The 25,601-nt window shown below is 39.2% G+C and overlaps 1 protein-coding gene across 9 annotated transcripts in view; it reads right to left on the bottom strand.

Annotated features, from left to right (window-relative positions):
• nfia (nuclear factor I/A) overlaps positions 1 to 25,601 on the bottom strand; it is a 166,106-nt gene that overhangs the window by 98,125 nt on the left and 42,380 nt on the right. For all 9 annotated transcript variants that reach the window (XM_089134783.1, XM_089134780.1, XM_039682227.2 and 6 more), the window contains one exon: positions 21,871 to 22,399. In XM_089134783.1, coding sequence (XP_088990909.1) covers positions 21,871 to 22,399 — 529 coding nt within the window. The remainder of the gene's footprint in view (positions 1 to 21,870; positions 22,400 to 25,601) is intronic.

The raw sequence follows: 25,601 nt of genomic DNA, 5'->3' as shown, positions 1-25,601 counted from the left end.
ACAGACAGACAGACAGACAGACAGACAGACAGACAGACAGACAGACAGACAGACAGATAGATAGATAGATAGATAGATAGATAGATAGATAGATAGATAGATAGATAGATAGATAGATACTTGGATGAATGAATGGATGGATGGATGGATGGATGGATGTGTGATAGACGGCTAGAGCAAAAGCTAGAACGACAGCTAGAACGACAGAGAGATGATTGGATGGAGACAGAAAGAACAGATAGATAGATAGATAGATAGATAGATAGATAGATAGATAGATAGATAGATAGATAGATAGATAGATAGATAGATAGATAGATAGATAGATAGATAGATAGATAGATAGATTAGACAGATTGTGCGGAGCAGTTAAAAGGAGACAAGGCCAGCTAGCAGCCCATCTGTGTGCAGAATCAAACCCTGTGATCAAGCAGGTCTGTGACAACAGCAGCAGCAGGTGGGACACACTGATCTGTACGCCACACATCAGAGGTCTGCTCTCTCTGAAAATTCCCACCAACCGTTACAGGTTACACACACTCAGATATCGGATTTATCACCCAGCCTCAGAGATCCAGATCCAGAGTGGCTTTACGCTGCTACACCATCCAAACATGGACACGAACGGGCTGATTAAAAATAGTCACCGCCAGACGGGAGCGCAACACAGCTGGACGGGGTTGTAGGTGGGTTTTTTGTGGTCGACGTTGCCTTTGTTTTTCATTTCAGTTGCAGTTTTTTTTTAATTGTTTACTCCAGGGCTTTGCTCCTCGTCATTTGTTTGAACGGATGTTGTGATTACGACAAATAAAAAAAAAGAGGGCCTCCTGTGGAAGCGCCGCTTCTCAGCCCGCAATATGTGCACAGCATCTGTTGATGTTTAATGTCACCCAGCAGACGCTGGCAGACTTGTGCTGATCTTTTCTCTCTCTCTCTCTCTCTCTCGGATGAGGGTCCAGGCTGCCCCACGTCTCCATGGATGCGGGAGGCAGAGGGCACTGGAGCAGAATGCGTCCTAATTAAAGAACCCAGATGAGGAGCTCCAACTGTACCATCCTCTGGCTCCAAACGCTCTTAAATATTTATCAGCTTACCGGGTGGATCAGCTACACCCCTTCACCACCCCCACCCGCCAGCACGCTGATCCCCAGGCCAACGATAACAAACTATCAAATCAATCGGCTTTGCATTTTTCCCCTTCTCGCTGTGCCCATGTATCATCTCAGACTAACTTACTGGTCTCACTTCCTGTCCTGTCCACAGAGGTCTTTGAGCTTAAGGTTACAGAACAGACCGGACGGCCACTAATCACAGCTGTGAGCAGAGCACTGCTGTGGAAGACAGCAGGGTTTTAATATTGGCTAGCCAGCTGTTGCAGTGCAGGGGCATGGCTTTCACACATGCACACGCAGCTCCAGAACCCTACCTGTTCCTGCAGGACACAAACTCACACTAGAAGTAATATAATAAAAGCCCAATGTCACAGTCACCTTAGGTCTAGGGTAAACAAGGGTACCCAAATTAACAAATTGAAATAAATACATCACTGCATGTAACTTATTTTGGCTGACGTGTAATCTATCGTGACCACATTAGTGGAACCGATTCAATCATCGGGTGTTTTTTTATTATTTGTTTATAAGTAGGTATCGATAATAATAATAATATATTTAAGACCTTATATAAAATATAAGAGACATATAAAACAAATAAATAATAATAAATAAATATATATATATATATATATATATATATATATACACACAGAGACACACACAAATACATACAGTAAGTATTATTAAATAAATAAGTAAATAAAATAAAGAACTATAAATAAACAAAGATGATCACAAACAAACAAATAGCTAAAAATACAATAAATACAAAAATAACAATTATAAATGAATACATTAAAAATTGAAAAAAATATATATATAAAAATGAAATTGAAATATAAATTCATTATTAAATAAATTATTATAGTATTATAAAATATTATATAGTATACAAGTACTGATATGTTTCCGATTCAAACCTGAAAAGTAAAAAAAAGAAAAACATACCAAATAATCAAAACTAAATTAAATTAATAAATAAATGTATTATTATTATTATTATAATTATGCTAGAGTGAATGTAGTAAAACGATCACGTTGAAGCTGTAGGTTTGTGACGACGGCTGTTTGTCAGCATTTGAAGTCAGTAGGGGGTCACGTCAGGCCACAGGGTCGACCCCGCGCCTCGTCTGGGTCCCATGAGCTACTGTGACCGCTGTCTACTGTTACCAGTCAACCCTTCTGTTGCTCCTGCTTTTATGTTTGCACCCCCCACCACGGGCAAGCATTCTTAAAGTGCTTAGGATTTACAGTGAGCGATGGGTGTCTGAGAGTGCGTCTAAAGTGCATAATCTTGACTCCAAATGGCTTGGAAATGCACGCAGAGGACTTTGCATTTCCTAATTGGCCGTCCAAAAAGTGACAAGTCAGAGATTTAGCCTTTAATTAACATTCCGAGCTTTAGTGGTTAGATAAAACTTAAAGTCTTAACATACACATTTAAATGGATGTTTTTACGTAATAACAAGAGCTTAAAACCATGTTTTTGAATGTAAAGATGTGTCATAAATGAATCAACCGTGGCCGTGGGATGCATAGATGAACAAATTTTGAAGTGAAGTTAAAAATAATTCAAATGTAAAAGCGAGACCCTGAGACCTTCTTTTGAACACAAGAATGTATCTTACATAAATACACCCTAAAAACGAATTTGATATGGGATAGGTTAGGCCAGGAGCCAGCCTCCATTCGACTAGGCTTTCTTCCTAGACTTTTACTGTGTTTGTGAAGGTTTATTTGGAGTGTCCAATTGTAATGAGCGAAGACTTTTTCAAGTGAAATTTACCCTGGAATTCACAAATTCACGTGGGATGTGTAGACAAACACTTCTGGATATTTTTAAGATGGTGTATCAAGCTAAAAATACCTCCTAAAAGTGCCTCCGATAAGGATTAGTTGAACCCAAAACCAGCATTTGACTAGACATTCTTCCTAAACATTTAATGTTTTGCGAAGATTGTTTCGAAAGTGTGCAGTGATATTACACCAAAGACACAAATTACCCATCGAAAATGTATTGACGTTTTTACAATGGTGTTTTAAGTAAAAAATAGTGAGACATAAAAACGAAACTCTGAGGAAAATCAATCCGATACGGGTTGAGTTAACCTAAAACCAGCCTTGATTTTACTAGACGTTCTTCCAAAACATTTACCGTTTGCAAAGTTTTTTTTCCGGCAAAGATTCCATCAGAATTACGGCTTTCACGAATTAACCGCAGACTTGCATATATGCATATGTAAACGCAGAGGGCTACATGTGGCCGGGGTAAAACCAGCCGAAAAGTCAGCTCCCAGAAGCCCCCAAAAGAGTTGGGCGTCTTCCAGAGGAGTGCATCTGCTTTACCCAGTTTCTGCAAACAAAGGTTCGATGCAGAAAGAAGAAGGAAGACACATGGAGAGAGAAACTGAAGGATGGGAAAAAAGCTTTCCTGGTGGGGCAAGCTAAACTGGCCTGGCTCTCATCAGAGACTTATCCCCTCTCCGGGTGAAAGAGTGCAGGGAAGGAAAAGGAGGGGCGTGAGAGAAGGGGGAAGAAGGTTGGGGGATTTGTCACGTATGCCTCTAAAGTTTCACAGCCCTGCAGGACTCTTCACCGCAGCGTCCACTACTTCACACGGCTTTTTTATAGGAATTGCTCGATGATCTGAACTGAATGAGCCTCAAAAGAACAAACACAAGTCAATAAAACAAGACCATAGAAATAACGGCATAAAAAACGAGTGCTACATCTGGTTCTCTTTATAAGCTAGCACCTTCACAACCGATTACTGATAAATAAAGCCGAAATATGCTCTAATAAATAGCTGTAGCGCTTATTACGGCTATAGAACAGGCTCAGCTGCGTGGAGATACAGTTTAATGGCTTGGCAATGGCAGAAGGCTCAGGACAGAAACACAGAGATAACACTTTGATGCAGATGGGTTAACTTGGCATGGCGTGCCACAAGAACAAAAGTAGCTTGAGCCCCAAGGCAGCGAAAAATTTAACACATGATGGGTATTTCTTGCACCTCATGGAAAGCGTAGAAATGAAAGAATTGAAGCCAAGAAATGGATAAAAAAAAAAAAAACGTTAAAACACATTGTCAATATTTTAAATTGGTGAATATTATGTCATGTCAATCAATTATTTGAATACAATTTTTTTTATTAAACTGCACTAAAATTGTATCAGATTTTAGCCAACAAAAATATCTTTGATATAATAATATTAGGCTTATATTATTTCCATAATAATTTTGATATGAAACTATGTTAACAATGCTAAATTAAACCAATTATTTGTTTATTATTTAAATGTATCAATATTTGGCAACACCCATAACTGTCTTTGTTGTGAAAATGTGAGCTATGTACGTTTTCCGTCTCAAATATAAAAAAAAACACAAATATCTTTTAAATTTAGTCATTAATTTGTTAATTTTCCTTTGATTCTCAAATTTTGTATAGTATTATATAAGTATTAAAATAATAATAATACATTTATTTGATATGAAAGTGCAAAATAAAACCTCATGTTCAAACATGTAAAGATGTATCAACAAAAGCAGCATGCCCATTTTTCACCTTTGTTGTCATTCACAAAATGAGAAAATTCACTAATCAAACATTTTAGTCAGCATTTCATTGCTGAGATTAATGTCGGCAATACGTAGCCGTCAGAACGGCGATTATAAGTCGTCTAATAGGCATTTACAGCATTTCCCTCGTAATAAGGTAAAAAATCTAGTTACAATCGAAACCTCATTGCTAACAGATGTTCAAATAAACCGTTATAATCTTTCTCTCTCTCTCCCGGATTAAACCGTGAGAATCAAGCTCCATTTTTATTTGCACGCCGAGTCGCAATGATTCTAATTCCAATCAATTTCAACAAATCAAAAGCTAATCCTTTGAATCCGAACTAAAGCCCGGACTTCAAGAGCCCACCGTCAGCATGTTCTATCAATTTAATCCTGATCCAGATTGAGAAACATGTAGCCCGATGGCTGATAGAGCACTGAAAGGAGGCTCAAGTCATGGGAACGACTACAGCTGAGACGCACATGTTACTGGTGCGTCCGCATTCATTAGAGGCCGTCGCAGTAACTGCAGGTGAGATGCATGACGAGGACAGGGATGGATCCGATCGATCTCACATACGTGTGCGTCGCTGCTACTTTAACCGAAGCCATTTTAGCTCCAACATATCTTGAGAATGCGAAACCAGGGGATTCCCCTGCCATCCCTCGCTATTGAGAAACGGTAAGCCCAACACAATACGACGCAGCAACGTCAACAAACAAAAACAAAAGCCTCAATCAAACCCCTCCCCTCTTCAGCATCAATAATACATTGCAGGCTGGGAAGGGGGGGAGGAGAGAAGCCACAGTGATGCCAACAGGCCATGGTACTGCACTGTTATCAGGCTTTCCCAAGCAAACCCCTACTTAAATTCCCCTCTAATTCCCCTGCACACGGCCCGCTTTCCAGATGGGCCCTGAGCCTCATGGCCTGCCAGCAACAGCTTGCGCCGTGTTTGTTGAAAACAAAGATGACGGATTAAATATCATGTGCTGCACAGGGGGACGGAGGGGGAAAAGGAGATAATTCCATGTTTCCCGAGCAAATAAGGTGAGAGCTGAGAGGATACAGACCTCTGTATAGTGCAAATATTGAGCGGGACAACAGCGGCATCTTCTCAAACATCTTCCTTTACACCAGAGAGGTGTCTTTCTCTCTCTCTCTCTCTCTCCATTGTTTGTTGCGGATCTGTCCTCTGTGACATCCCCGGCGCTCAACTGCACTCGGTTTAATTATGGAGTTTAATCTAATGACATCGCACTGACTCAAATCATGTCCTCATGTTTCACTTTATGGGCTTTCCTATACAAACACTTTTATTTTTAGGCAACTATGAATCGCAAAAAGTGCCAGCACAGTGGGGAACAGCTAGTGAGCTGGTAACACTTTATCTGAAGACTCTAGTTGAGAAATTAAGGTTGTCCATTAAAATTTTTTAGATGCGACTACAATAAAAATTGTGGATCACCTAACACATCAAATTTGGTAGAAACCATGAATAATAACAATATTACTACTAATAATAATTATTATTAGAATTAATTCTTATTAGTATTAGTAGTAGTAGTAGTATGGCATTAATCATATATATAGGGCTGTCAAGCGATTAATAGCATCCAAAATAAAAGTTTGTGTTTACATAATATATGTGGGTGCACTGTGTATAATTACTTTAAATAAATACACACACGTGCTTGTATATATTTAAGAAACATTTTCATGTATATACTGTATATAGATTTATATATAATTTATATTATATATAAATATTTTATATAAATAATATTTTTTTTCTCAAATATACATGCATTTGTGTGTATTTATATATATATATATATATACAAAATAATTACACACAGTGCACCCACATATATTATGTAAACACAAACTTTTATTTTGGATGCGATTAATCGATTAATCGTTTGACAGCCCTATATATATATATATATATATATATACAAACACACAAATGAAATATAAATGACAACACGAAACAAACTATCATATTTAAAACATATTTGTTTTTATTAAGAATATATAATAGCTATAATTATGTAGTTTATATATACTATATATATTTATAAACATACATATAAAATAATAAAGGTGTTATAATAAATCAATTTAATCTAATGTTTGTTCTTGTAGTCAATTACTTGATTAAAAAAAATAACGGCAATCAATTTATGGACCATCTAAGACCTCAAATTAGATGGAAAGCCACCAAGTATCATATTTAATAATAATAATAACCATTACTAAATAAATACATTTACATTTTACCTAAGAGTTAACGAATATATATATATATATAATACCAATTACGTTTCAAACAAGCAAAACAATCATCTGTTTGTAATGCATTCTTTAACACTCCGGGGTGAACCGGTCATCCTGGTGCCACGTCCATCTCACCAGCCATGCATAAATAGAGTCAAGTCTCAGGCTGGACCCCTGAGGGGGAAGAGAGCATTTGCCTCGGATATTCCCAGTCGAGCTGACGGATATTTACAGTACAATCCTCTCTCGCTAGGACGACCGTCCCGAATCATATAGCCATAAACAGATCAATGACTCATGCTGTTCTGATAACTGAATACATGAATTCACATTACACAAAGACTCAGTCATTCCATTGACCGCTTTGAACAGACCCCACATATCCCATTAATCCAAAAAGAAAGTCTCGTATCGAGGCCTGGCACAGTGGAAGCCATCAAGCTAATGTATCTTATCTTCAAAAGAAAGAGAATCGTACAAAATGTGAATTTAAGACGAATCCTTGAAGCTGACTGAGCTTTATTTCTGTGTGAAGTTGGGACTGAATGAAGTGCCATTGTGAAACACATCACAACATTGAGCTGCTTGTGTTGAGGTTTGATTAGCACTAGAAAAAGGGAGCTGCTGGACTCTAAAAAGGCTTTTGGAGGTTTACGTAAGCCAGTCATGAAAGACGCTTCTTAATTGGTCTTACAGCACCTAAAGCGTCTTCTGCAACCCTTGAAGCAGACACGGCACACACTACGGACTGCTTAGCTCAACTTCTAGCGTGCGGTAACTTTCGGTGTCATAAAAGCACGCTCAGGAATCTCTCTAAGGACAAAAACAAACAGCTGAATTATGGTTGTCAGCCCTGGTCACGCAGGCTCATCGTCTTCCCTCCCCTCCTCGTTCTCCTGTGGACTTCTGCGGCTCGAGTTATTAAACCTAGAGGCCTATCCCAAGCAGAAACTAGAACCAAACTCCGTTCCTTCTCCAAGCGCCCGTATGCTGAATCACTGTGGAAATGTCAGGAGCTGGAGAGGTGGGGGTGGAGAACCGAGCACTTGTCTTCATGTGTTTTGCGGTAGCACAGCGGTCCTCGTGCAGAAGGCCTGTGAAAATATACAGGCCTGACCAAAACACTCCCCACTCATTTCCCTTTCATTTCCAAAACCTCAAGCACCACCAGCCTTTGTGCAACACTCGTAAAGAGAAGCCAGAGGAACAAATGTATCTGGGGTATAAATATTACTGTGGCATTCGCCCCGGGATAACCGCAGTGGTGGGTTAGTGAAAAAAGCCAGCGCAAAATTTCAATGCAACAGAAGACACCAAAAACGCACCAGTTATTTTGTCGAGCGAACTCGAACGGTGCTCTCGGCTTTCTGATTGATGAAACATACAAGCACGTACGCTGGAACATGACCTCGAGCGCTCAGAGGCCTACGCATCGAGAGATGCCATCCAAAAACAAGAATTAAAATTAGAGGTTTTTGGAGTATGTGCATCTCGAATTTTTTGGAGAAAAGCTGAGGTTTATCTGAACGTCAAGAATAAGGAGCCAGAAGCACTGTGGTCCTGTCGCTTCATTGCGGGATATGACAGCACGCCAGCAACGAAGGGCTACGCATATGGTTTGAATCACAAGAATACTAAAACTTCTTATACATTCCATACTTAACGCAGCCAAACCGGCATTTGGTACTTAATAGACAGGACATGGCTGTTTTTTCATGTTTCACACCCAAGATAAGTTTAAATATAGAAGGCAAGATTTTTGCAATGTTACGCCTTGAAAACTTCAACATTTGCAAATCGTTCTTGTCAACTCCTAAAACTATCAGTAAAAATGGGTTGAAATGTACCATTTAGTTTCATTGTTGGGGGCGGGTCAATGAAAAAGTTGGCAAGGTATCGAGGGCAACTAGAAATCTGAAGTACTGGCCCAACTGGGGACGAAAACAAAAAACAAACTTAGGGAAGAATTAAAAAATGGAGAGTCAAGGTAAAGCCTTCCACATTGAGTGTGGCATACTCTATTGTGAAATGATGAATTGATATACACATTATGTTAAATCTTGTAGAGGAGACGTAGGAATCTCAACGCCGTTTTTGATGGTCTGCTTTAATTGCGGAGCAGAAAAGGGTTGTTAAAATCGCAGATTGCTTTTATCTTGACGAGAAACGCTTCGGATTAGGTCTCTTCAGTCGGCCTGCATTGTTTTGGAAAAGTGGTGGGGGGATGCAACAAGTTATGCAAATTAGATGTTAAATAGGCAAATGGTGAATTAGCATATACCAGTACAAACCAGCCCATTGGAATGGGAGTGTGGGAATGGAGAGGCTGGGGGAGCCAGCTGTACCCCTCCCTCTTCAATCACGACTGAACCCCCCCCCCAACTTCACTTGTGCCCTGTGCCTCCCTGCAGGGCACTGACATATTGTGGCTTTTTGCCTGAGCGATAGTCTGACGCATAATGTCACCTCAGCCTGACCGATGCTGAAGGGAGAAAAAGGTGTGCACGGAAAAAAGAAGTTTCTTTTCGCTTGACACTAAATCTTTGCCAAAGCTTTAGTGTGCAACTCTCGCTGGGCCGGCCCCATAGAAACGGCCACTCATGAGGTTATAATGGAACATAAATGAATGAATGGCGATTCACATGCTAATGTGAAAAGAGGAGGAAAGGGAAAGTTTAGTTGTTTTTTCTAATTTTTCGATGTTTCTTTCCTGCTCAATCAGCGTTTTGTTCGTCGCTGCTTTCGTTCATGGGAATGCGTAAATGCGGCTAAAGTAGAAACACAACGAGGACTCTGTGTCATTAACATGCTAAAAGAATTCGTAATTGGTTAAGGTATACATTTTTTTAAGTATGCATAAATCAATCAAAACTAGGGCTGCAGGTTGGGATGAAAAAAGCCAATTTTTGCTAGTAGTATTCATAGTCCCCTTATCAAAACAATAAAAGTATTTTAAATATCAAGGCATTAAATTAAGTGAAACTTTTTGTAGGTCTGATTGCAGTAATATTATCATATCTGATTGTGTTGTCTTTTTTTATCTCTTTTACAGCTGAAATGTGTCCAAATAATTCTGGCTGCATCTAGAAGAAGAAGAGGGTGATATTTTAGGCCTGAACTGAAATCCACAACCCTGGCAATTCAGTTTCTACCAAATGTTCCTTTAATACAGTCAACTCAGGTTCTGACTGAAGCAAACACTGATGTTGACATGAAAGTGTGTAAAAGCATATGACATATCGACAGCCCTGCCTCCATGCCTGGCGTAGTATCCAGCACTGCATCCAACCAAGTCAGTCTGGGACTCTGTCCAAACTCTGACCAACCAAATTACAGACTTCATCTCATCGCTTGCTCCCTTACTGGTCAAAGGCTTTTTCATTTAAGCCCTTTTGATGACCTCCTCTCCTAGCTAATCCAGTAGAGAAAAGTTAAAAGGTCCGTTTTCAGCCTGCAAACCAAAATAATCATTATTAAAGCTGGTATTATACTGGTTTAGCGACAATACAAAATCGTAGACGTCTAATACCAACAATGCAGTACACTGCTGACCACACAAAGGCGTTTCCGACCCCGGCACATTTTAGAGGACACAGCTTTGTGTGCCGTCTGTTTCTGAATTAAAGCGTTTGGAAGACATTAGCTTATACACCCCTCTCCGCTTCCTCTCTTCACTCTCTCCACCCTTGAAAGCATGTGGTGACCCAGGGATGTGTAAAATGGGGTCCAAATGAATTGCTTGGGCACTTGAGCTTCTCTTCCCATTACGGCGTGCTGCCCTACCTGTGTTGAGTCAGCAGCGCGCTCACTCTATCCATCTAATGGACAGCGTTGGAATTTAATTAGCAGGAAGCCGCAGAGCGGCGGGCTGAAGAATCCCCAGGACAGAGGAAACAGCGGAGCAGCGCGTGTCCCTGAGTGTGTGTGTGTGTTTGCCACCAGAGAAAGGATACGACAACAGGACATTCTCTGGTGTGGGTTTTGCACTGCAATTGTGGTGATCAATGTTTTATTGTAAGATCATTGTGAAAATAAATCTTTATTATTAATGAGGCCAATATTGGAATTAATATTGTTGCTTACGCCATCATTTAGAGCGCAAACTATGATCGAAACACCTTTATTGAGTAAAATCTTAGATGATCAAAAAAATCATGTCGAAGTCATGTGACTGAATAATTAGCTCAGATTCTTTTATTACGTTACTATAATCAAATCTTTATCATGTTAAAATGATTTTCCATTAAAAGAAAATTAAAAGCGTTGAAAATATAATTTAAGCTGGGGTTCATTTAAACCCTACATTTGATGTTGTTCTGCGTTGCATTTGTTGTTATGTTAACTCATTTAACTTGTCTGCTATAACTAAGGAATGAAAGGCCCTTTCATAATATTGTTTGCTTCATGACGTAATACACGAAAACTGTTGCAATTTCAGTTATAAACTAGCTGAAAGGGTAAAATGCAAGAAGTAAAATTAGCAGCTAGCATTATCAGCCCAGACAATCTCTAGAAAATATGAATATTTAAAGTCTTGGTTAATGAGATGGAGAGCCAATCAACACAACTACAAGCTAGCTGATCAACCAACTGTACATGAGAAAAGATATAATTTAAAAAAGATAAAAAACTAAGGGGAATGGAGTGAAAGGCAAGAGCTGGTAAAAATCCTAATTGCTTATTTCGCCTGTGTGACCACAAAAGGAGCAGTTGGGCTGGTTACAGTACACAGTTCCTCAGTCTGACTGTTGTCTTATCTCTGTGCTCCTGACTTTGAACCGTACATTGGCTCCTCCCAACCCAACAGTGGGGCAAAGCATGGCCTGCAGCAAATGTGAGTTGCAGCTATGAGTGGGAGGCTCATGTCTGGCATCTCCCACAGGAAGTGCTCCATACCTGTACCATTTCTTGGAATATTGACTTTTATCTGCTGAAATTTTGTATTTAATGAGTGTGGCAGACAGCGATCGCCTTTACCACAGATAATGCAATCCCAGCGCTGGGTTTGGTATGCACTTTTATGTGTACATGAAGTTGCAGCAAAACTACAATAAATATTAAAAAAGGTAAATAGAGAAAATAATTGTGACAAAATAAGTCGCTCAGATTAACGACATAGATTACTACTGAAGTTGCAGAAAAACTACAATAAATATAGAGTGGATAGATAATTAAGAAATAATAGTATATAATATAAAATCTAAAAGATAAAAAAATGCTGGATGGAAAACACCAAAATTTCCAAATTTGAGCTAAAAACACTTACTTCTAAAACGTGAGAACATACTATTTTTTTAAATTAAGAATACATGAATTATTATGGAAACGCCTTTACCGAATAAATTCCTAATGATCAAAAAAGTCAAGACTGAATAAGTCGCTCAGATGATTAACTACTATTGACATGATTTGGTTGTCTTTCACACATGAGATGTAAATACTACTTTATTCGCAAACAGTTTTTTCCATATTCTAATCAAGTTGCATATGAAATTGCCAACTTAGTTGGGAACAGTTTGTAACTACATACCAATTGATTTCTAAAACATTTCTGTTTACGTCAGCAAAACATCTCTAAATTGTGGTAAAATCACAGTAATGACCACGGCCAACAGGTGGCACTGTGATTTGAGCCCTCTACTTATCAACAGATCACACGTTGCATGCCTTCAACTACTGTTGGCCCATTAATAACACTGTCAACTTCGACTAGCACTGACAAAAGAATCTCAAAACAATATTCTATATTTCACAACACAGTGCCACATTCTACAGCGCCAGCTGTTTCCCAACTGTGAAGTAATATAAACCCCACAAGCAAGAGGTTTCCCAGCGCCGACGCATCAGACTGGAGCTCATCACCAGGAATGTATAACAAAAGTGACGAGGGAGGGGTGAGGAACACAACTTGCAGTTAGGGGGTCTCATTCAAACACGCATGCGACGAGAGGGTCTGTCCCATTCTTTTTCAAATCGAACCAATTAGCTTGGTCACACAGCTTCCCGTTCCCAGATGGTTCACAGCTAATCAAGTGGTGCTTTTGTTTTGTCTGTGAAAACAGTTTTGGAAGTGTGGGTGAAATGCAGCCTCGAAGAATACGCGCTTCGTGATCAATTTAACGAGTCCCGACGATCCCTTGTTGGTGCGAAAACAAAAACTTCTGTGTTAGTGTTATTCAGATGCATGACTAATGGATCGATGCCCCCTAAAACTCTTTTCTTAATGAGTGATACTCACTCACTCGGCGAGTCTGGGAGCGACTAGACGGAAGGGAATGATTTAGAGATCCTGCTCTTATCACCGCTAATTAAAGAGTTTCTTTAGTTTCCGAGTGAATAAATGAAGACAAATCATTTTAAGTACATTATTTAAAACACCAAACACATGGTGGGGGCGAAAAATATCCTTTCCCATGTTGCAGCGCTTGGCCTGGGAGTTGATGGACAGCAGTCTTCTGAAAGAGGCAGGTTGGAGGTTAAAATGTTTTACGTTCTTTCATTACAACATTTGAATTTCCTCCAAACATGATACTAAAAGGATGATGTTTACATTCTATCCAAATCCAAAGCAGGCTAATTGGGAGGTTTTTTTTTTGCTCAAGGGGCGCCTCAGAAATAAGGAACAGAATCGTGCCAGAACTCGGGGTCTGGCTAGAAGTGTGCCATAGCCTTATTACAGTATCTTTATTTGCTTATTTATTTATATTTCTGCAAAACAGACAGATGGAGGGACAGAGGGCCGTTCTGGGGATAAATAGTTCAATAATTTAAAGTCAATTCCATACTTAGCCCAACCCCCTCCCCCCTCCATTCAATAATTAAAAACAACATCTGACAATATGAACAAACACACAAAAAAATACCAAACATAACCTTGCTTAGAGAACATAAGCCTTGTTGGCAAATGTGCTGCAATTCTAAGAAAAAAAAAATCGAATTATAAATATATCTAGAAAGATCGAGTGAGGACAAACTTTAAGTAGTACTGATATAATTCACAGATATCTCTACGTATTATTTTCAGTGATATTAATAATCCGAATTTTTCCAAGTAATCAAAATGTTTTATGCTTTTATTGTTAGAGATTAGGTTACATTTTTACATTTCTTAGGCGTCTTAGGCGCTTCAAAATAATTGGTATCGTAAAACATTATCGTCGATCTTAACTTACTACATCTTGTCTTAAAGGTGGAAATGCAGACTACTAATAGTCCCTTAAATGTGTTTTTGTAAAACGGCTCACTTGTTTGAGTGATCCCTCTGTGACAAAAATATAGAAACACCATGTCCTGAACCTAGCCTAATAAAACTTGAATGTCCAATTGTGGCAGGAATACAAACTACAATACAGTCTAACATATAATTATATTCAGCTCTAAAAAGCACATTTGACACCTAAAGTTAGAAATATTCCAGTACTCAAATTCATAACTGTGCTAATATCACCAATTCAAAATTAATGTAATGGAATTCAGTGGAATCGGAGGGATTTTGCGTGACTAGCACATGTCAGTCACAGACCACTCAAAGCGATAAATCTGTGCATTGCTCAGCAGCAGATGGGCATAACGGGTATTGGGACAGCCAAGCAATTGTGGTAACATATTCCCTTTAACACAGACACGCATAAAATCCCAGAAACACGCACACAACAACGGCATGAGAGGATCCTGTACGGCAGAACCCCCCCAACCTTTCTTCTATATTTTACCAGCCATACGGTAGTTTATTTTCCACTTCTTTTACCATCTGTAGCAACTTTCCCCCACAGACACTCACAGCTGTCCTGTTTCATGTCTGCGCTCTCCTTTATATTCCGCTGTACAATGCCGCCCCTGCCTCAATCACTGGGCCTGCATTCTTCTCTTGGCAGTGGGAGTGGGCCTTTCATGATACCACTAGGGCGCCAACTATGGCAAACAGTTAAATATCATGGTGAATTTGTGTTTACAAAATGGTTTACCAACATAAAGTGTGCTGGTCTGTGACATCCAGACGCACGTTGCTCAACATTGCAAACACACCAATCAATAGGCAGTGACGTAGCGATCTGCCACTTTAACGCAGATCAATCTTCACATCACGTGATGAGGAAGAGATCCAGTTTGAGATTTAGTGTTGAAGCAAGCTCAGTCTGTCAGTTTAAATCCAGTTTAAGAGGCTTTTGCTGGCTGGAATTTGTTTTACGACATTCGTTCTGTGCTGAATGCACATTCCTGCCTATCACTTGGGTTCCTATTGGAGGCAATACAGATTGTAAAGGTCTTTCACCTTTGTTAAATTGCTGTTAACAGCTTATTAAACATAAAATCTCAATTCAAATGTGTCACATGCGGCTTAGTTGACACATTTAGGGTGTTGTTGTGGAGTAATACTAAATAAAAACTATGTTTCCAACTCTACTTGAGACACACATGAGCCGTCTCCTCACCATTCAAATGAAGTCCTCATCAAGACCTAATACAATCAAAGTTTCTCCCGGCAAAGGCCTCGCAATGCCTCGTTTGCTGCCGGCTGGGTTTAAGACAATGGCACTCTTGTTGAATGGCATGCACTCACAAAGGCTCCATTCTCAGAAGTTAGCTAAAGTTGCTGTTCTGTAATGAACGTTACGTACAGTTGAATACAGCTATGCTTGTTGCGAGCTATGCGTTTGGAAAAAGAACGTGGGCGAAAGGAAACGGTAAACACAAGTAGAATTGCAAATATGAAAGCAGAGACAAACAACAAAACCTGATAAACCGTTAAATATGCCTTTCCTTCGTTTATCCGTACTGCGACCATTCATGCATAAGTACTATAATGCCGATCAACTCCAGTGCTGAACGCTGTGGAGAGATTGCATTGGTTCTTTTAAAACTTCGCAAAACAAGAAGTGTTTGCATACACGCTCTAACTATTCAAATCGTACAGTTTTGTTAACAAATACCCTCATTACTACAGCCCGACCGATGAAAGATTTTGAAGGCTGATACCGATACAAATATTTGTTGGTTTTAAAATCCGATATATCGGCCGATATTTTTTATATTTCAGAAACGCGCAAACAAAACATTAACAGATTTCCCTTACATTAGTTATTTGTAGTTATTTATGAGTTTTAACTAAATAATATGATAATGCACTTTTTGTCACAACAGAACAGACTGATGATATTGGCTTTGTGGTTAGCTAGTCTATGATGAGACATAATTTAGCAATGGATAACGTCATACTGCAAATTGTAAAACATACATTTTCAATATAACAGGCCAAGGAGAGATGATACGTCTCATTGCTATAACTGTCACGCGCTATTAAAGAAATACTTCAGTCACATTGTCAAAAGTTAAAAGGACAGTCAGTCAACTACACTGTAACAACGTAACGTAACTATTACTAGCTAATTCCGCTTCACTCTCGGCTTATTTAACAGCAGCAAAAGTGGACATGATAGTCACAAATTTTCTCATGCTTATTTGAGGATGTTCTTTTAATTGTTATTCAAGCAATGTATGTCTCGTGACCAACTCAACGAGTGTTGCCAACAGGGACGGTGTAGAGTGCCCTCTGGTGGACAAACGATACAACTCCAACACTCATGACATGGTTCAAGCCATGTTTCGTCCGTTTTTATTTTATTTTTGAAATATTCATTTATCGGCCATTATAACTGCCGTTACCGATAGTTTGGAAAATGCCTAATATCGGCCTGCCGATAATATCGGTCTGGCTCTACTCATTACATACCTTTTCCAGCATTTGACTTTATTTTCTAAGCTGCAAATCTGCCAGAGCTGATTTGTTGGTATTTCGACAACAATTCAAGTTCACCCATGACCGAACACATTTTATGCTATTTAAATAAAAAAAATTCGCAGAATCCACAAAAAGCTTGTATTCCATAAGGGCCTACTTAACTCATTCTCATACACCAAAGTCATCTGTAGCAAGTCCAACACAAGCAGCATTAAATAAATGTGTGAATAAAGGAGGATAAAAATAAAAATAGCCGAGCTCCCATCACGGGGCCCATTTCTCTCTCAGTGGCCGAGCGCTGGGACGACTGAGGAGTTAATACAAAACTAATTAGCAAAAATTGACTGGTGCCAACCCCCCCCGTGCCATTTCCTGCCTCACTACACAGGGGGACAGCAGTAAGCCCAGAGCACAGGTGTACCGCTCACGCCGGCTCTAGATTACTGCCCACTGCCTCCGTTCTCGAAACCCTTCACCGCGCTCCCCAGGCCGCCGTTATGTCAGAGAGGAAATGGAGTGTGATGAGCTGCATTTTAAACAAATTTTGCATCTTTTGCACATTGGAAAAGAAAGACAGACAATCGTTTTATCAGCACAACAATAGTCGACACTGAACACAGAGTCTAAAAAACCTCCGTTGGACGCCAACTAACATTGTCCAAATCTGCTCGGAAAGATCGACACTGACAATGCACATTAAACGGATTACACGAATTTGCCTCGCAATCAGGTTTAGGAGAAATTTACCCACTAAAGGCAAGTGGCTGCGCAACAACCATCTTACAGTATTTCCCGTCCCAGAACCATCTGCTTTGTTTAATCCAATCACATTGCAGCAGGAAAAAAAAGGTTCAAAAGGAGGTCAAATGCAATGATATTAAAACTGACTGTGCTGAATCCCATCATTGGATCCAAGCTGGTCCTTCATCACTGAGTCTCTGCCAGGGTGGTGGAGGGGGGTTGGTTTGCACAATCCGGGCAGAAAAGTCATAACATGACAATGTATTTTTATGAATGGCCGACAACCTCATTTTTAATGAATGGTACTGTGTGAAAGAGCACAGTGGCATGGTCATTGTTGCAGTAACAGGGCCGGTCGGTGGGATTTAGCGGGCAGAAAGCAGGGGAGGATGGGTGAGAGGGGGTGGGGTGGTCCCAGCCCACAATGTGTACTGCAGTAACCACAACAAAGGTTGTGGTTTATCCCACAATCGCCTTAAATAGATCCAAATTATTGTTATTCCTCAGCCTGTGGAAAGGAAGAGAAATATAAAACGGCTGTAACACAAGATGTGCCAAAAGTCAGCCTGAAGATATCAACGGATTCGGTTACTGGCATAAAAAATAAAATAAAAAATTCAACGAACCACCGGCTTACTGTAGCCCTTGACCAGCTTTGCCTCGGCCCTTGCAAAAACTTTCAGCAACTTCCCAGAACCTAATACGAATTTGCAAAACCTATGACAGGGTGCCTCGAGCATGCGTCATCAGAGCTAACTAGTTTTGAAAGACACACTGTACAGTAAATCTGTTTAAGAGCTCACATGGAAGTGGGTCAGACGTCTTTACAAACATTACGCGCGCAAACGGTTTGTTCGACGTGGCTCTGGGTCAATTAAGGTGAGTCCAGTATAAATATCTATCAGCCTGGCTGGAAATGTACACATGGGCCTGGTCTCGCGTTTGTTATCTATCTGCTCCAGCGGTATCCTTCCATTGTGTAGTGAGACTGAAAACACAGCAATGAGACACAACTACAGTTCACAACAAGTGACATATTATCACAAAGAACTCTAATTGACTTTTTCATCAAAATAAGCACTTACTAATGCATCAATTTAATTATCTGACAACACAATAGCCTTTTTTTTCCTCGACGAGAGTAATAATTTAGACTTAAACCGGAAACTGAATCTTAATCTCACATCTAGAAGTTTGTTTCTGTTTTACTTAAAATATTCAAAACTAATTTAAAAGTTAACTTGTACATTAAAATGCCAAAAAAAAAAATCTTGTGAGGAAAGAATTATGAACTTATACTTAATAAATAAATAACATAGGTCGGAGATCTGAATGTAAAATGCCTAAGATCAGAGGCTTCTACAATTTTGCAAACCAATAATAAAAACAAACTGCTTGATATCTATGTTCTTCTAATAAACCAATGCTAAAAGGAAACAATGACTGGTGTAATGCTAGTCTGGGTCTCCACGGCTATTAGCCCCTTTCGGCTGGTTTAAATGGCACACCACTCTGTGGCCCAAACAAAACCACCTGTTTTAACAGGAGGTCAAGAGGGCAACCCAAAACCAAAGCTTGCCCTCCGCTTGACTGGCTGCTAATGGGAGTGGATGTTTATCTTGGGGGTCAAATGCCTTGAAGATGGGGTCACGACCCTAACATCTTAAGCCGTGACCTCGCCCACGTGTGGAGTGCTCCTGCCGTAAATTAGCCATGGTTGCATGTCCTCAGGCCTCAGTGAACACATATTTCTGTCTTTTTCTAGTTCTCATGTTACTTCGAGGAATGAGATCTGACTAAAACAATAAACCCCACGACTATTGAAATTAGAAAGTGTTTTTCAAACACATACCCTAAGGGATATATTTCCAAAATAATAAAATATTGCAAAAAAAAAAAAAAAATCAGAAAAACAAACTCAAACTTACTGTACATTTTATGAGAATACATTTGAACATTAATAAAACAAACATTTATCATTAGTGGAAAAATAATGACCAATATTGATAGAATTGAAAAATATAAGCCTAAATTCAATCATCATATAAAGCGATTAAGTCTGTACAGAAAATCTGGACTAAACACCTCAATTCATAATAACTAGTTTTAAAATCTCTTTATGAACTTTTTGAAGCGTAAAATTGTCAGTTGCGTAGCTGTCAACGGAGGGACTGAAAGCTCTCAGATTCAATCAAAAATATCTTCATTTGTGTTCCTAAGATTAACAAAAGTGATGGGCATAAAAGTAATAATGATAGAATTTAAATTTTGGGGTGAACTAACCCTTTAAAATTACATATAGAAAAACTAAAAAAAAATTGCTTTTTTTTTAAACTACTAAAAATATTGAAAAAATTGGGAAATACTTACATATTATAGAGCAATTATTGAAAAATATTGAACAATGGTGGGGATGTTGAAGAAACTTTGAAAGAACTGAAAAGTACAAATTTAAACTTACTTATAGAGTGGTGCAGGTATGACTTTCCTATGGGTTTTTCGATTTGTGTGTAAAATAAAGCCTGTGGTAAACATAACTTACCAATACTCTGATGTTTTGTTCAACAACGTAAATTACACATACCCATAGCGAAAACTTTAATTTTGAAGCAGTTTTGTTCATTTTTGAAAACTTACATTTTTTAATAAGTCACTAGATAAGACAATTTGCAGTGTGAGTGTAACGTCAAACTATCGTCAAGTTATTTAAAAAAAAAAAAAAAACATTATAAAACCCCCATAGGAAAATCTTGAAGGAACCAGCAGCGAATTAGACTTCCGGGTTCTGACGTCATACCTACACCACTCTATAATGATAGAAAAAAATTACAGCAAACATTAAGAAAACTAGTCATTTGTTCTGCTAGTTTAGTTGAGTTTTCTGGTTACTTAGACTGAATTTAAATGTTCTTTTCCAGCAATGTCTGCTGATATTGATAGGTAGCTGTGTTATTGTCTTGATGAAGTGGGTGTGTTTGCTGGCCTGCACCCCTTTGCCCTGGCAAGACTGAGGGATAAATTTAATTACTGACTTTAGCTCCTCTCAGAAGCCCCACTTTCACCATCTGTGTATGAGGTCAGGCTCTCTTCAGATGGCTTTTAATCAAGGGGGCTCCAGCAATGCTCCACTGCTTTAAATAAGACAGAGGAGGAAACCTGATCGGCCTGTGTGCAGGTCAGAGATGAGGAGAGAGAGACTCCCACGTCTTTCTTCCTCTTGTTCTCTCGCTGACGTCTCTTATTCACCATCGAATCAAAAAGAAAACCTAACTTCGCAGATTAGGATGTTAGCAGGACGCTCCCTGCTGAATAGGCTTTCAGAACATCAAAACTGAGGATTTCGGCGGGCCGCGGGGAAACGCGTTTCTGTGACTGTGTCGTACTTATCCTCACAAAAAGCTCAAAGGCTCGGGGCCTTTGTGTTCTCACCAAGTCAAAGTGATTCACACGCTCCCGTTTTGCAACCTGCCGTCTGCCAGATACCACGGTTTTCCTACGAAGCGCTAAAGCTCACGTTTTACGGCTTTATCTCCGCCGTCTTCGGGTTACACGGCGTTTTCACTCTTTTTATCGGCACCTCATCAAAGCGCAAGTCGAGTCCGTACGGAACGCGAGGAGCGGCGGATGTGCACGCTGCCAACTCTCAGACTTCACTGCCACGATTTGCGCGCGAGAGGAAATTAATGTAATTAAGGTGCTCAGTTTGCCTGGCGAAACAAAGTGCGCTGCTTGTCTTCCAAAAGAAAGCTTGTGTTTGTGCTGCTGTCAGTGCAGGATGGATCCCCTGCCGCCTTCTGCCAATTACCAGTCGCTCAATCAAGCATTTGCACCGGACTTTTCCACAGGAGTTTTAACTCATTACACTTTTGACATAAACAGAAAATTCACTCTCAAAAGAATTGAGTATTAAAGGGATACTCCACTTTTTTTTTGAAAATAAGTGTTCCCTGTTTTCGAATGTATTCAGCCGATTTTCTGATATTTAGAAGAATATCAGTAACCAGACAGTTTCTGGTCTCATTGACTTCCATAGTATATTTTTTTCCTACTATGGAAGTCGGAAGTCAATGAGACCAGAAACTGTCTGGTTACTGATATTCTTCTAAATATCAGAAAATCGGCTGAATAGATTCGAAAACGGTAAAACTCAACTGGGGGAGTGGTAAAATGAGCCTATTTCCACAAAAAGTGGAGTATCCCTTAACATTTTTTCTCAATTTGCGTGTTTTATTTCATTGAGAAAAATGTGGCAGAATGGAAGCAGAGCATTCAGTTTTGAGTTGCTTAGGCCGCACTTATAATACCATAAAAATTTAATGAAATAAAAAAGTACAATCCATAATTTGCGACGTACATTTTGGCGCTCACATGGGTGCCGTTCGCATCTTTACACATTCAACAGATTTAGTGAATTCAAAACGGGACTTACCTGCATGCACGAAGTAGGCCAAGTACAGGTCGAGCTCCTTTACGGAAACTCCTATGTGATGCGGCTGCACGCACAACCCTGGGTTCGAGCACTGCGGAGACTTAACCAGCCTTTCGCCATCAGTACTTTCAAGCGGAATACCTTTGAATAAAATCACCATGACCAGGTCCAAGCGCCACACTTTGTCCGCCTGACGCAGGCAGTCAATTCTCCTCATCTTGCCCTTCTGGTCAGGGTTTGAGAGCACACAGCAAGGGGGCTTCTTCCCAGTGACAGTGAGCACAAAATCCTCGCGGAACTCCGGCCGGATGTCCTTGCGGAGTTTGGCCAGCAGCCGCGATGCCCACTTCTGCTTGACCTCCGGCTTCTCGCTGAGCAGCTCGTCCTTCACGGCTCGCTCCTCTTCCTTAGACATGCGCTTCTCGTGCTTCTTGAAGTATTTTCTCTTGCGGGCCTGCAAGTTGAACCAAGTGTAGGAAAACGCTCTCACATGGGGCAGCAGTGCTTCAATGAAAGGATGGAATTCATCCTGCGAAAAAGGACAAGGAAGCAGAAATTAGCCCGCATGGATGCTATAAAACACAGTTCAGGTTTCAGAAAATCCTGAAAAATGTATTTAAAAATATACACTTCAAAATAAAAATGTAAACTAAAAGTGGTCACATTTTTTTTTCTAATAAGAAACTGTAAAAAAACAGGTTAAGTACAAAAACAACGACAGATTTTTCACAGCAGACACCATGAAAGCTAAACACGTGCATCTACATAAAATCCCATTTGATTATTTTGAAAAACGGCCCTCAACAGCAGGAGTGTTTCTGTGAACCGAGCAGGGCAGTCAGTGTGTGTGTGTGTGTGTAGCTCGTCTAGGACATATCTTGGCTCTCTGGCAAGAATGCTGGTCTTCAGGGGTCTGCCAGGGCCGAGAAAAAGCAACAACCGACCAGGAAAATTGGAGTGGCTATTTTTATCTATTCTCCGCAAAAATGAACACACGATTCCAAAACCGCGCTACTTCATACGTTATCAGCGAGGAGTGTGTTGTTTTCACACAGGAGTGTGTGCGGGGCAGATTGTGCCGGGTTTTGGGATCCCAACACCTGCCGTTGGTGCACAACCTGGCAGAAAATCAATTTTTAGAATAAAATGCCAAAAAGACCAGAAAAATATCGTCTGCAACATTAACGCATCTCTTTTGTACGCACTCAAAATCTAGCGGAGGATATAATCATGCAGGGATTTTTTTTTTTTTTATCTACAAAGGGATGTATATTTTAATATTTACAGGATATTGCTAGGCTATATCAGCTGAAATTAAGTTATTTAGAAAAGCTGCATAATGCAATAACTGTAAACTTAAGGAAATATTATTAAATCAACTATATATATGCTCGACTGAGCAATTATCAAAATGATAAAAAGCCCATACTGTATGTGCATTTCTTTATCTGTAAGCTTGCATGACCACTTCTCTATTGCCTAAAGAAAAAAAAAACAACAACAAATAAACACAAATAACTGGGCAAATAAATAACGTGCGGTTTCTAATATGAAATAATTTGGGATTTTACACAGAAAATAACTCAGGGTTTTTATTACATAGAGAGAATAATGGCAGACTGCCAATCACTAGAATAACATTTCCACAAACAGCAATAGCCCTGCATCGTGTCCCAAAACCGACCGTGCGAGTACGAGAGGGCTGCCAGCAAGCAAGCAAAGTGCACTATGTGCTGAGCGCAGATTTCATTTGAATAAGCACAGATATGAATATAACGCGCTGGGCCTCGGACCAGTGCCTTTAGAAATTTAACAATTAATTCGGAGTAATTTAGGAATGTTAATTAAATTCATTTCTCGGGCCAATTTCAAGCACTGCTGCTAATGTTTGTATCGTAATTAAAAATAATCACTATATACCATCAAGCAAAAATAAATAAATAATAATAATAATTTTGGATGTGTATTAAGCTGCAGATTAAAATAAATATGGCTTTGTTTGTGTAAGATTACTGCATGTTAGTCGTAGACTCAACAACAGACTCCATGTAGATACATATTGCCATATCTCTTTTGTTACACCACAGGAAATCAAGGATTTGCATAAGCATATATCATTATTATAGTGTACGGAACAATGTCTGTGTGTCTCTTGCGAGACACCAAAGCAAATGTATATGTTTAATCATATTGTTTCCTTCCTGTCTTGTTTAAGAATCAAACTCCCTTGCCTCCGAGGCATAAAAACTGTATTGTTTCATCCTGCATTTAAACCAGTGAATGAATTTCCTTATCTGCCTTCAACTGACTCTCCAAGTAACTTAATCCAAAGTCTGTGATTGATTAATAACTGTTAGTGATATCATCTATGGTTGTGGCTTGCTTTTTATACATATTATGTGTTTTTTTATATATAAAAAAAAAAGATCTGTTGCAGACTTGTCTACACTCTGACAAAAAAAATCAATATGGAAAATCTCCAGACAAGAATCAACTCTCTACAGTAAAAACATGGTTAACTTAACTTTCTGCGGTTCTCTAGCAACATTTCTAAATAAAAGGAACGATTGCTCGAATTATGTGGTGATTGATACACAACAGAACGTAATTTAACATGCAAATTATTCATGTTTGAGATCATTATGAGAGTGTTTTCTTCTTGTTATAATTCTAGCAATTTGCAAAAACTGAATTGTAGGAAGAGACTTGCTCATAGTGGCAAAACAAACATCTCTTTGCGTTAAGGAGCGTGCTTGAGTGTCAGTATAGGGTCTGGTTAGCCTGTCAGGGTTTTCAAGACTCCTAAAGTGTTTCAAGCTGAACCTCGCTGTCCTATAGTAAGGCCTCAGAGCAGGGAACAATAGTGCCTCGTGGCCAAAAGAGACAAGAGTGTTAACGCATGTAAAAATAGTACGAAAAACAAACAGACGATGTGAATGCACACGTGAAAAAACACACAAACGTGATGCTAATTCATTGAAAGGTATTTAATAACTAACGCAAGAGATAAAAGTATATTTCTGCATCAACTAAAATATAGGTAGGAGTTGAAAAATGTGTTTTGATTTGATGGATTTTACTATGAAATGAAAGCTAAATAAAGACATGAATTTTTGGCACTCAGAGTACGATTAAAGACGACACACACACACACAGAGAGAGAGAGAGAGAGAGAAAGTGGACATCATACTGTCTTAACACCGTAACAGAGAGGAAATCAATGCTCCATCTCTATCTTCAATACAACTATGATTATTAGACATTTAATTATATCACTGTTATATAACTTACTAGTACTTATTTAACAGAAAGATTAAAAAATGCTTTAACATTTTTGTAAGACTACATTATTCCTCTAAATTTAGCATTTCACTTATTTTCAATAAGTAACAAATATTATAGTCAAGTAAATAAAATATATGAGCTACATGTGAGTTTTTATGTGAGGTGTCAGATAGTGATAATGTGTCACATTTATAGTGATTGACAAATTATCAAAGGCATTCCTACTGTTCTGCATGGATTTATAACTGAAGTCTTGCATTACCAAATCTATGAAAAGACGACTTAAAGTTTGAGCTCTCTCAGCTCGTCATTTTGTGCACATTACACATAATTTGTCTTTTTTCGCATTAATTATCTCCAGTGTCTCCAAACAGACTGTAACTAACATGGTCAAAAGAACGGCCCTTTACGTGACACAATACTGAGGCCTTCTCCTTTGTTTTGTG

This window comes from Pimephales promelas, chromosome 2 (genome assembly GCF_988280905.1).
Source record: "Pimephales promelas chromosome 2, fPimPro1.hap1.1, whole genome shotgun sequence".
Lineage (NCBI taxonomy): Eukaryota > Metazoa > Chordata > Actinopteri > Cypriniformes > Leuciscidae > Pimephales > Pimephales promelas.
This window is presented reverse-complemented; position numbering and strand designations above follow the sequence as displayed.